Source organism: Crassostrea angulata, chromosome 4 (genome assembly GCF_025612915.1).
Source record: "Crassostrea angulata isolate pt1a10 chromosome 4, ASM2561291v2, whole genome shotgun sequence".
Taxonomy (NCBI): domain Eukaryota; kingdom Metazoa; phylum Mollusca; class Bivalvia; order Ostreida; family Ostreidae; genus Magallana; species Magallana angulata.
Window position 1 is genome coordinate 14,961,412 of NC_069114.1, and position 11,772 is coordinate 14,973,183.

Consider the following 11,772-nt stretch of genomic DNA (forward strand, 5'->3'; position numbering starts at 1 on the left):
TAAAAAATTGAATTAACATGGAGTTGCCCCCCCCCCCCCCCGGATTAGGATTTTGAAGATTTTGGAAAAGTCTGATTTCCTTTTCTTTTTTTTTCTTTTGCTTGTCAAGATTTTTTGGATGAGTCTGCCCCCCCCCCCCCACTTTCAAAAACGATGCTACGTGCATGTATAGTGTGCAATAAATCTGTAATTTTATTAACCTGTGTTGCTCGATAAACATGTGCTACCTGCACTACCTGGTCATCCCTCACTATGTTATTTATAATCCTCCTTCTTGTTTACAATTTTCATCCCTGTAAATGGGGCTCCCCACAGGGTTTCGGTGTACATGCTCTCTAAACGTGCATAACACGTTTATGTGCCCAGTACTGTACAGCGTTGGTATTTTAAAAAGTGTGTAATAAAAAAGAATTTATAATGTAGTTAATCATTATAAGTTCTTTGCCAAAGTAGACTATGTGAAACAAAGAAGATTGCGGCTAACGATATTTGTTTTTTTTTTCTTACAAGAGATGCCGTAAAAATTCAATTGTTTTGTAAAGATGTATATTTGAATAAAAAAAACTACAGTATCGACAGCTGATTTTTTTTTGTATATGATACTTTATTATTTATAAAAAGAGATCTACTTTAAAACATTTACTTTGCAGTTTTAGCTTTTACATGTATTTATATCACGCCATTGTTTTTATCCTTAAAAAAAAATCCTCAAAATGTTAGCACTCACTTTTATTGGGATAGATATAGACTTCTGATTAACTAAACATGCTTAATGTTCTTTAATTTGCCATAATGTTTAATGAATAAAAGAAAAAAAATTGTGTACGAAAAAAAATTCAAAACACTCACTTGTACAATCAATTAATTGTGCTAGTTTCGTTAATTTCTTAATTTTTGTTGTTGTTATTGTTTTTCTTTTGTTTTTTGTTTTTGGGTGGGGGGGGGTCTTTTTTCTCTCTTTGTTTTGGAAGGGGATAGGGTTTAAAAAATAAGGCAAGCTTTTTTTATATATAAAGCAATCGGAGGGGGTAGGGTTTAAAAAAATAAGGCAAGATTTTTTTGGGGGGGGTGGGGGAGGGGGAGGGTTTGGCTTTGGTTTGTTTTTTATTTGGTACATTCTATGCTCAAACAATTTTAGAGTAAACATCTGCTTATTAAAGCAAGCATATTTGTTTGTAAGAAACAAATTTCAAAATTCCTCAGAAATTTATATTCAAGACACAAAAATTGAATTCTTTCTTCATGATCATCGTTACATAAAAACTTTCTAAAGAAAGTAACGAATGTAAAATCAAATTTTAAACACCTGCTTCTTATGACTTACAAATATTTTTGTTTAAAATTAATGGAATACATCTTAATGAAGTAAAACCTGGGACCAGTGCTTACATGTATATGATGCAAAGTGCAACATTTTTATATGCTTGTGTCTAAATAAAAGTTTTAAATATTATTAATAAATACCTAAAATTAAGATTATATATTAAATTATATAGACAAGAGAGAGAGAGAGAGAGAGAGAGAGAGAGAGAGAGAGAATGACTACTAGTATATAATCAACATTATATCAACAATCTTAAAAAATACTTATTAATAATATATACAATGTAAATATTAATTTTAAATTTAAGAAATGCGTTTATTCATTCGAGAGAAACACAAATCAGCTTTATTATCTACAACAGTAAGGACAGCGGATTTCATGGCACAATATGTTCGACATTATATTGATGAATGTATTTACAGTTCTTGCTGAAGATTTTGTAATTTCCAAATTGTATATGATAATTCTTTGCACACTTCACTATGCAGTCAACAAAAAGATAAGAGAACCCAGCTGGAACAGGCAAATATGCCGACGGACAACTCTCAGAAAACATAGGATAACTCCGGTACTCGATCCGGGGACCATTGAGTCCAAATTCCAGTAACACGTTTTCGTATGATAAATACGAATGCGACATATCTATCTCCGGAACTTGAGGAGCTCTTCGTATTTTTCCGTTTAGAGCCATGTTTATACCAGTTTTTCTAAAACTATTGGTTACTTCTTTATCAGATGTATGTGTTTACAGTTTACTTCAGGAAATGGAGTTGTCGAACCTTGCCTTGTATTGCAATGAATATAATAAATAATTCATAGTACAAAATATATGTAAAAACACTTATAACAAATTAAATGTACATGTCAAACATTGAAAGCTATAAGCAATTTATACAAGATCATGTATTAATACAATTGATTTTGATAATAGAATTTAGTTCGTAAAAATTATGGTTTACATTTGAAGATATTAGTTGGTTGGTTTCAAGAAGCGACCGATAAACAATACAGTTCCGGTCGAATTTTCTCTGATCAGGAAAAGGAAGGGGTGGTCCGCTTTAAATACTATTGGTTCTAGCGGCATGCACATCAGTCTCATCATTACTGCTGTAGCAGCGGCGGCTTCCGTGCCCTCCTCGTTGACCTCAACAAACGCTTTGTGAATGACGTCGGATACATAAGTGCCATCTGGCGGGTTTTCCATCATGCCGCCAAAGTCGGCTTTTCTGGAAAAGATATCGGTGATTCCCATCCCACCAAGAACTTTATCCAGTTGAAACGAGCTTTCTAGTTTGAATTTCGGTATGGAGACAATGACATCCTCGCGGTACATTTCCTTTGTTAGTTCCCGAAACGTGTCAGCCGACAAGTTTGATTCCAATGACGACAATCCGTCAACCTTGTTCGGAAGAACGATTAGCATACTTAGTTCTCCCCCTTTGTATGGAAGATCCAGAACTTGGCAACCCAGTGATTTGGACATACCAATTAGCCACTTTTCCTTTTTCATATTCATCATTTCAACCGTGCCCGACTCTGTCTCGGATACTCGAAATAGTTCGCTCTTTGTATTCGAGGCCTTGAATGCATTTTCCCAATCCCCTTTGAAGTAAATAGCATTGGTTAAAACAATTAACGAAAGGGAATTAATCCCTCCCTCTGGAATCAAATCCTTGATTTTATTGTTGGTCTGGTCCTCAACCCAGGTGTTGATTCGAGTTCTCGACTCTTCCGGGTTTCCCACAAAATCCAACAATTCTATTTCACTGTTGTAATAGTCCAGCGATTCCTTTTTATACGACTCTTTAATCTCCAGACCGAGTTTGGAAAATATCCGGTTGGCTATGGCGAGCTTTGCTCCGTCCTTGGACTTTCCTGTCAGGGTGGCGTGTAGCTTCTGATACGCCTGGTGCGGGTTAGGAACCCCCGCTACTCCCAATACCTGTTTTATCTGCTCCTCGGATTCCCCTTTGGCGCCCAACATCGTTAACATAAGAGCCGCCGATACACTGTACGGTGACATAAACAGATTCTCACCCCCTTCGCATAGAACTTGATAGAGTTTAAAAGAGAAGTCCGTGACTGCACTCTCCATGACTGATCTTGTAAAGATCCAGTTGAAATTAGAAAATCTTGTAGAGCTGATAAATTCTATCACTTCCTGTCTCTTTCCGTGTTTATCTCCGTTCTGGCGTGATTCCGTGGGATTATGCGGATTATGCGGATTTCACAAACTGCACAGATCGTCTGCCACTTTTATAGTGTGCAATAAAGCTGTAATTTTATTTACCTGTGTTGCTCGATAAACATGTGATACCTGCACTACCTGGTCATCCCTCACTATGTTATTTATAATCCTCCGTCTTGTTTACAATTTTCATCCATTTTGACCTGTAGATGGGGCTCCCCACAGGGTTTCCGTATACAAGCTCTCTATACGTGTATAACACGTTTATGGGCTCAGTACTGTACAGCGTTGGTATTTTAAAAAGTATGCAATAAAAAGAATTTTTAATGTAGTTAATCATGATAAGTTCTTTGCCCAAGTAGCCTATGTGAAACAAAGAAGATTGCAGCTAGTGGTATTTTTGTTTTCTTACAAGAGATGTACCGTAAAAATCAAACTCAATTGTTTTGTAAAGGTGTATATTTGAATAGTATCGACAGCTGAAAATATAGTATGAACTCAACAAGCGCAATTATACATACATATATTAACGATAGTGTAGACTGAGAGGCATGCACATGTGCAGCTCAGCATGTAGTGATAACATATATAGCATATACGCTTGCATCTATTGTTGTATATAATACTTAATTATTTAAAAAAAGAGAGATCTACTTCAAAACATGTACTTTTACAGTTTTAGCTTTTATTTATCTCACGCCATTATGTTTATATCCTTAAAAAAATCCTCAAAATTTTAGCACACACTTTTATTTGTACAAAAATAGACTTTTGATTAACTATACATGCGTAATGTTCTGTAATTTGTCATAATGTTAAATGTATAAAAGAATAAAAATTATGTTCGAATAAAAATTAAAACACTCTATGTACAATCAATAAATTGTGCTAGTTTCGTTAATTTCTTAATTGTTGTTGTTTTTTGTTGTTTTTTTTTTTTGGTGGGGGGGGGGGGGAGGTGGGGGATTCTTTTTTTTCTATTTGTTTTGGAAGGGGGAGGGTAGGGTTTAAAAGATAAGGCAAGCTTTCTTTATATAAAGCAATTGGAGGGGGTAGGGTTTAAAAAATAGGGCAAGATTTTTGATCATTCAATACTCAAATAATTTTAGAGTAAACATCTGCTTATTAGCATATATTTTTTTAAGGAAACAAATTCCAAGATTCCTCAGAAATTTATACTAAAGACGTGTATTAGTGGTTTATCGTAACAAAAATTGAATTCTTTCATCATGATCATCGTTACATAGAAACTTGAAATCCTAAAGAAAGTAACGAATGTAAAATCAAATTTTAAACACCTGCTTCATATGACTTACAAATATTTTAGTTTAGAATTAATGGAATACATCTTAATGAAGTAAAACCTGGGACCAGTGCATACATGTATATGATGCAAGGTGAAACATTTTTATATGCTAGTGTCTAAATAAAAGTTTTAAATATTATTAATAAATACCTAAACTTAAGAATATATATTATACTATATAGACAAAACAGAGAGAGAGAGAGAGAGAGAGAGAGAGAGAGAGAATATGACTGTATAATACACATTATATCAACAAATTTTAAAAAATACCTATCAATAATTATACAATGTAAATATTAATTTAAAATTTAAGAAATGCGTTTATTCATTCGAGAGAAACACAAATTAGCTTTATTATCTACACCAGTAAGGACAGCGGATTTCATGGCACAAAATGGTCGACATTATATTGGTGAATGTATTACAGTTATTGCTGAAGATTTTGTAATTTCCAAATTGTATATGATAATTCTTTGCACACTTGACTATGCAGTCAACAGAAAGATAAGAGAACCCAGCTGGAACAGGCAAATATGCCGACGGACAACTCTCAGAAAACATAGGATAACCCTGGTACTCGATCCGCGTACCATTGAGTCCAAATTCCAGTAGCACGTTTTCGTATGACAGATAAGAATGTGACATATCTATCTCCGGAACTTGAAGAGCTCTTCGTTTTCTTCCGTTTAAGGGGGGACTTAGTGCCATGTTTATACCAGTTTTCAGCATACACTGTAAGTGGGTCGTTCCTATATAAAACGGTTTTGTTGACACTGAAAGAGAAAATAAAAATGTTGAATCATTTCAAAAGTTTAACAGGTACTGAGTCGGCCTTTATTACATGCATATAGTTTTGCATTTTCCAAATATCTAGCAGTATCTTAAGAAAACCTTAAGTAATTCACAGCGCTATAGATACTGACAGGACTAAAATCTACACAATCCAGTTCTATCCAGTTTATCGATTGGTCGAAACCAGAAAAATCACGTAGTGAATGAAATAATCATTATGATGTCAGACACAAATAACCATATAAGACGACTTGGCTATATCTTTTATCGAACGTACTGAAGTGCATTAACAATAATTTAGTTAACTCTACCTCCTTTTTGCGATTAATTTAATAATCTGTTAAAGGAAATATGTAAATATAAACAATAAAATGTTTTCCTTGATGATTCAGGCAGGTTATGAAGGTAACGATCATTGCAGAAAAAATATACACAATCCTCTAAATTTTTTTGAAAATGTCACCTCGTTCATTATATTTACGATTATCAATTCACTCAGTTACAGACATCCCACCCGAGACTTATTTGACCGAACTGACTACATGTACATATACATGTATATTAAGATTTTCGGCCCCGCCCACTCTCACCTCCTCCGTGCCTGCAGTCGGTTCTCAGCACCCGTGAGACAGGTGTGCTATGAAGGAGTCTGATGACAGGTAGAAAGACGCATAGACGATACGGAGTCTGTAAATAAATAAGTAAGATTTATAATAACATCCGAACACAGTGCTAAATAATTAGGCCAGTATTCAAGGCGACGTTTTTTTTTTAAATTCAGATCTGTCTAAGAAGTAGATACTGAAAAATATAGTATTTATGCTGTTTGATAGACTATTGATTAGAGTTATATAAAACCACATTTGGTTATTATCATTCTAATATTTTTCACCATTAAACTTAAGCTTTGAAGATAAACGTCCTGTTGGAGAAATTGTCGCTAAGGTAGTATTCCATACAGGATATATAGGAAATCTTGAAGGATTTTTTTTTTTATAAATCCTACGTACCAAATCTTTTTTACATGAATGAGCGAACTTAACTGTAGCAGGAGATACTAGTAAGAAGAAAGCTTACCTTCATATTTCTGAAGGAACATATAAAAGTCACTAATTATTTAACGTTTTCAAGTCCACAATAAAATAAAAGGATGGTGATGTATCAGCGGAATTTGACCCCAGTTCTATTTCCACTAGCAGTTAAACAATCAATGAGGCGTTAAATTCACGTTCTTTTATGACGAATTTGATGATGGATACTCCTAAATGGGTTTCCAGGTCATTAGGATCACAAAAATGACCTATTGCGATTGTTGGGGGGAAGGTCCGTCGTCGTGTGTCGTCATGTCTGCGTTGATCATTGATCTTTTTAAAAAACATTTAATTAGATATAGCTGACCAAACTTTATTTGATATATAAGAATTAATCTGTTAACTGAAAAACGGAAATAAACATTGTGAAATACACGTCTTAAGGCAGAATGGTATTTTTAAAAGAAATTAATTATTACATTTTTATCTCGTACATGTAACCTAATATATACATGTACTATGGATAAAAACAAATGCTTTCTTGTAAGAAGGGAAGAGTTCCTTATTTTGGAAATCAACACTTACATGTACATGTACTATCATGCATGCGTCCTGGTAATAAGATTCAATTCTTGATCTATTAATCATATATTAAAATGTATATTGTGCACTCTTCCCCTCTTCCTCTTTGCAACATGCTTATTATGTAATTTACTCGGGCCACCTTATCTTGATCAATTCCTTGTCGTAGCCAATGAAACAGTTAAAAAAAAAACTCGAGCGACAATTCAAATGTCCACCCGCCCGTTTGCAACAATATTAAAATGAGAGAGAGAGAGAGAGAGAGAGAGAGAGAGAGAGAGAGAGAGAGAGAGAGAGAGAGAGAGAGAGAGAGAGAGAGAGATTTTGTGTTGAAAATTCATACAGAAAAGTCAAAATATAAAGTCGGAAAAAGGTGTTCAAATATATGGACACTCACAGTGATTAACACAAACAGAATTGGTTTTAATAACAACTGATACAGTTTCACCTAGCTGTGTATATTAATGAAAGTGTATACAATAAACAAAAAGTGTCAATAGTTGATGTTAAAAGTTCAAATATAGAGGAGGCTTTCCTAAGGGGAAGGGGGGTATAAAGTTAGGAAGGGAAATGACCATTATTGATTGCTTTTTTCACCCCCCCCCCCCCCCTCTGAACTTAATTACAGAAAACAACCCATAGAGTTTTTAGGATTGACCTATCATCAAATAATTTATGAAACCTGAGGTGTGGAGCGCACACATAGTTGCAATGTAGTCCACGGCATTCATTAACATACTGAGTAAATGTAATTAACCTCAGGTAGATTTAGTGATTAACCTCAGGTAGGAAGTACATACATACCACCGATCGAACTTTGCTCTCGATCATTCATCGACAGGTACTTGTAACTTTGTGATAGATGCATTCTGCCTGATTTGTTTACGTCATATATCTTTGTTCCAAACAGACTTTATAAGTTATCCTGGGCGTTAGGTCTGTCTTTGTGCAATAGAAAGCTTAAGACAATGGGGAAAAACACCGGTGCATTTGTGAGTACTATTTCGAATTCATTTGTCAAATTTTTATCATTATTTTCATTATTTACTTTAAATGCTTTTTCATTTGTCGAATTTTTATCATTATTTTCATTATTTCCTTTAAATGCTGTTAATGTATTTCCTGATCATTAATAAACACGAACACAAATTCTCATGTGCACACATAATTAAGATCTGCAGTTGCGTGTGCCAAGATTTTACATAAAAATAATGTTCGTAATAATATATGTTTTGGTATCAATTTCATTTTCTTAACTTTGAGAATAGGTATTATAGATTTGTTATCTTTTTAATAAACAGATACTGATTTCTTTTAAAAATTACTTGTAAACTTCTTATTGATGGCAAGTGAAAGACATTTGATTAAACAACTAAACGTGAACATAAAGTCTATATTTCCTTATGATCCATGACAGGATTTCGCATACAGCCATGTTATCAATACGATCTTTCAAGTTTTATTTTTCATAGGTCAATAGTATTTTCCCTATAAATGATAAACAAGATACATCACGGCTACACATAATTAACAGTGTATAGCATGCTGCAGCCTATAAAACTTACAAGGGCTCAGTTTTAAGAACTTTTTATTACAAAAGAAAAGTTTAGCGAACGGAAAGTGAGACTATAATAAGACTCGGTTTAAAAGTGAGATTGTCTCAGGTTTTGTGGCCCTGGGATCATGAAGCTAACCTTATTTTGTTTATTTATATTAATCCATTTCTTTGACTTCCCTATACCGTTTCCGCCCATCAGTTACTAAACTTAGCTGAGTGAAACTGGCCGGTTGAAAACCTTGGTCTTTAAGGTTTATCGTCTATTTGATAAGAGAGACAACTCTCACTGGAATATTTTACTTTTTCTACTTAGATAGCGATTTCTCTTTAATGACCATTGTATATTAAAATCGAAGGCATTTTAAATTTTATTTTTAACTTCCTCTTGAAATCAGTGAAATACATGTACATTGATATATGATACTATAATTTGCTTCTATTTTTACTGAAATAACAAAACACTGTACATGTACCATCGTCTTAATTATGTAAAATATTTCTCCAGAATTATTTATCAAAATATGATGTTTGGGAAAAAACCCTCTCTATGATTACACAATTTCAAACTTTAATGTTCACGTTGCCATATTACTTCACATTTCAGGTGTTGTTGTTTTCCTTAGCCGTCCTTCACGGCGCCTCTTCGTGGCTTTTCTCAAAGAAGACAGCTAACTGCCAACCCGTGGGAAGTAGGTCTTTTAAACTCACTGCAATATATACGGGATTGTCTCTTAACCTTTTCTTTTGTGTATTTCTTTTGCAAATGTATGCAGTCTATTCATTTGATAGTTAGATATTCAGAAAGGTAGATATAAAATTCCATAGCACAATTAAAAGATTAGTTTTTTCATGATGTCCATTTCAATGCAGAATGAGGTTTGTGCCTATTTTGTTCTCTTAGAACCGTTTTTACAAGACCTTGGACTTTCAGCAGGGCGTAGTTATCTATTCCTTGTGTCAAAACAAGTTAAAAATGACGTGGTTTTAAGCGAAATATGCTTCAATTAAATAGTCTTATCTCAAAAGCCAGACAATCCTTGTTGATTTCAAAAGCCATGGCTGAGTGGCTTGCAATGAAATAGGCAGGCCTACGTCACATTGCTCTTTGATATAACTATCCAAAGTCCAAGCCCTTGTTAAAATGGTTCCAACACATTCAACAGGGTTACATATAGCCTAGGACTGCACTGGTACATGAATATAGTAAAGTTATGATATGAATAAATTACTTGTTAACTACTTTGTAGTTTCAAAGTTTTTCTTTTAATTTTCAGAGCCATTTTATTTCGGAAAAACAAATATATGGTGCATGTCGTTATTCCCGCGCAGGGTCTCGCGATCGGTACATCGCAACCCATTTGGAATATCCCATCGATGGATCTGGTATGACGGATATTACTTAGAGTTTGGGACCCGGCCCCATGCCAGCGTCGTCATCAGAAACACTCATCCAATGGTCGGAGACTTCTGTCCAATCAAGCCAGAGAAAAATCCAGCGGGATTCAGTGTTCTTCCGGTAGAATGCATCATTGGATGCGCACGCAACTACGAAAGAGTCTTTGGGAAATTTAGCAAAACTAAAAATAACTGTCACATGTTTACAAACAGAATGGCGGATATCCTTTGTCACAACACAGTGTGTCCTAATTGGTGTATGGCGTAAATTAACACTGAAAATAAATTGGAGTAAAATGTTAAAAAATGTAACACTTATTTTTAGAAGCCCAAGTTTTGCAAGGTCCAGGTTCGTTCATGTAATTCTTGGAAAACAGTTCCATTTTTTTTCCATCCCTGGCAAGTTTGGATAATTTATAATTAGGTATGGACAAATTTGTTTAATGACCTTTTCCCATGGACGTGTTTACCAACTTATTTTATCTGTTTTCTCTTAAAGTTAGCATTGTTGTATGCTTTGTTACTTATAGGCAGCATTGTTATTTCCTTCCCTCGTATATAAGTATACTCCACGGACACCTAACGTTTAAATACTCATATATTCTCTTCGCAGTGAAAACACACATCCTCAGCTATATTAGATAGGAAAGATATTTAATTGTTTCATTCATAACTAAAATTAATAAATGACGTCTGTGATACTCTTGTGTGACTCTACATGCGATTACAAGTTATATGTTAATTTAAAGCTGATTGGTCCCATTTTGTGTACGCTTTTAAAGGCCCTTTCAAAATTGGCGCACGAGCAGAAGTGACAAAATGTTCGTGCAATTGAAAAATTGGGGTTTTCATGGATAACTCTTGGCCACAAATTCACATCCCCAAGAATATGTAGTTACTCTAGCAATTCTAATATTTAAGGAATAAATCTAATTTCAACCTATGTTATACGATATAACATAACTTGGGGCAGTTTACGCTTTATAAACCGCGAAGCGGTTTATAAAAAAGCGTAAACTGTTCCAAGTTATGTTATACTCGTGTAACATAGGTAGAAATTAAATTTATTCCTTATAAATAAATTTGCTACTATTAAATAAGATAATAAGGCCCATTAATTAGTTAAAATATGTTCATTTGTACAAAATTTAAACGTAACGTCAAGCGGATTAATATGTTTTGCACGCGCGTCTTATTGTGACGTAGGCAAGTTAGTTATACGATATATATGAATTTGTTTAGCCAATCAAATGAGGTGTTACAATCAGAATTAAATTATATTTATTTTAAATTACGTTAAACTTTTTACCAACGAAATTACGTCCCCTGGAACAAGGAAAAATTTGGCTAACCACAAACATTGAACCTCACGAATGAAAATGATTCCACAGTATACTGGTATATATAATTATTTATACATATAGGGTATATATAAACCAAGCAAACAACAGGGATGTATTGGTGCAGCAGCATCGATGGTCAATTGTGGTTTAAAACAGAGGTGCTTGTGCAGGGTATATATACACAGGTGGCAGAGGATGGCAAATGGAAGCTGATAAATCGTGCAATGATAGTAAAATGTTGCACGATTACATG

At 34.2% G+C, this 11,772-nt stretch overlaps 3 protein-coding genes across 3 annotated transcripts; 1 reads left to right on the plus strand and 2 right to left on the minus strand.

Annotated features, from left to right (window-relative positions):
• Positions 1-1,638: 1,638 nt before the first annotated feature.
• Positions 1,639-3,739, minus strand: LOC128181875 (leukocyte elastase inhibitor-like). Its single transcript, XM_052850429.1, has one exon. The coding sequence runs from the start codon at positions 3,417-3,419 to the stop codon at positions 2,295-2,297; it is 1,125 nt and encodes a 374-aa protein (XP_052706389.1). The 5' UTR covers positions 3,420-3,739; the 3' UTR covers positions 1,639-2,294.
• Positions 3,740-5,138: 1,399 nt separating this feature from the next.
• On the minus strand, positions 5,139-6,769 carry LOC128181877 (uncharacterized). Its single transcript, XM_052850432.1, has 3 exons — positions 6,688-6,769; positions 6,201-6,297; positions 5,139-5,591 (listed from the first exon to the last, which is right to left on the minus strand). Exons 1-3 carry the CDS (start codon positions 6,691-6,693, stop codon positions 5,173-5,175), a joined length of 522 nt encoding a protein of 173 aa, XP_052706392.1. The 5' UTR covers positions 6,694-6,769; the 3' UTR covers positions 5,139-5,172.
• A 1,294-nt stretch (positions 6,770-8,063) lies between these two features.
• LOC128182430 (uncharacterized) lies at positions 8,064-10,462 on the plus strand. Its single transcript, XM_052851053.1, has 3 exons — positions 8,064-8,215; positions 9,386-9,470; positions 10,056-10,462. The coding sequence occupies exons 1-3, from the start codon at positions 8,192-8,194 to the stop codon at positions 10,442-10,444; spliced, it is 498 nt and encodes a 165-aa protein (XP_052707013.1). The 5' UTR covers positions 8,064-8,191; the 3' UTR covers positions 10,445-10,462.
• The last annotated feature ends 1,310 nt before the right edge of the window (positions 10,463-11,772 follow it).

Bases quoted from the DNA above. Each gene is read 5' to 3' on its own strand.
- LOC128181877 (XM_052850432.1), bottom strand. The intron at 5,592-6,200 runs GTGAGAGTGGGC...TTTCTCTTTCAG, and splicing joins CGACTGCAGGCACGGAGGAG to TGTCAACAAAACCGTTTTAT.
- LOC128181875 (XM_052850429.1), bottom strand. From the start codon at position 3,419: ATGGAGAGTGCAGTCACGGACTTCTCTTTTAAACTCTATCAAGTTCTA.
- LOC128182430 (XM_052851053.1), top strand. From the start codon at position 8,192: ATGGGGAAAAACACCGGTGCATTT. The intron at 8,216-9,385 runs GTGAGTACTATT...TTCACATTTCAG, and splicing joins GGAAAAACACCGGTGCATTT to GTGTTGTTGTTTTCCTTAGC. The intron at 9,471-10,055 runs GTAGGTCTTTTA...TTTAATTTTCAG, and splicing joins TAACTGCCAACCCGTGGGAA to AGCCATTTTATTTCGGAAAA.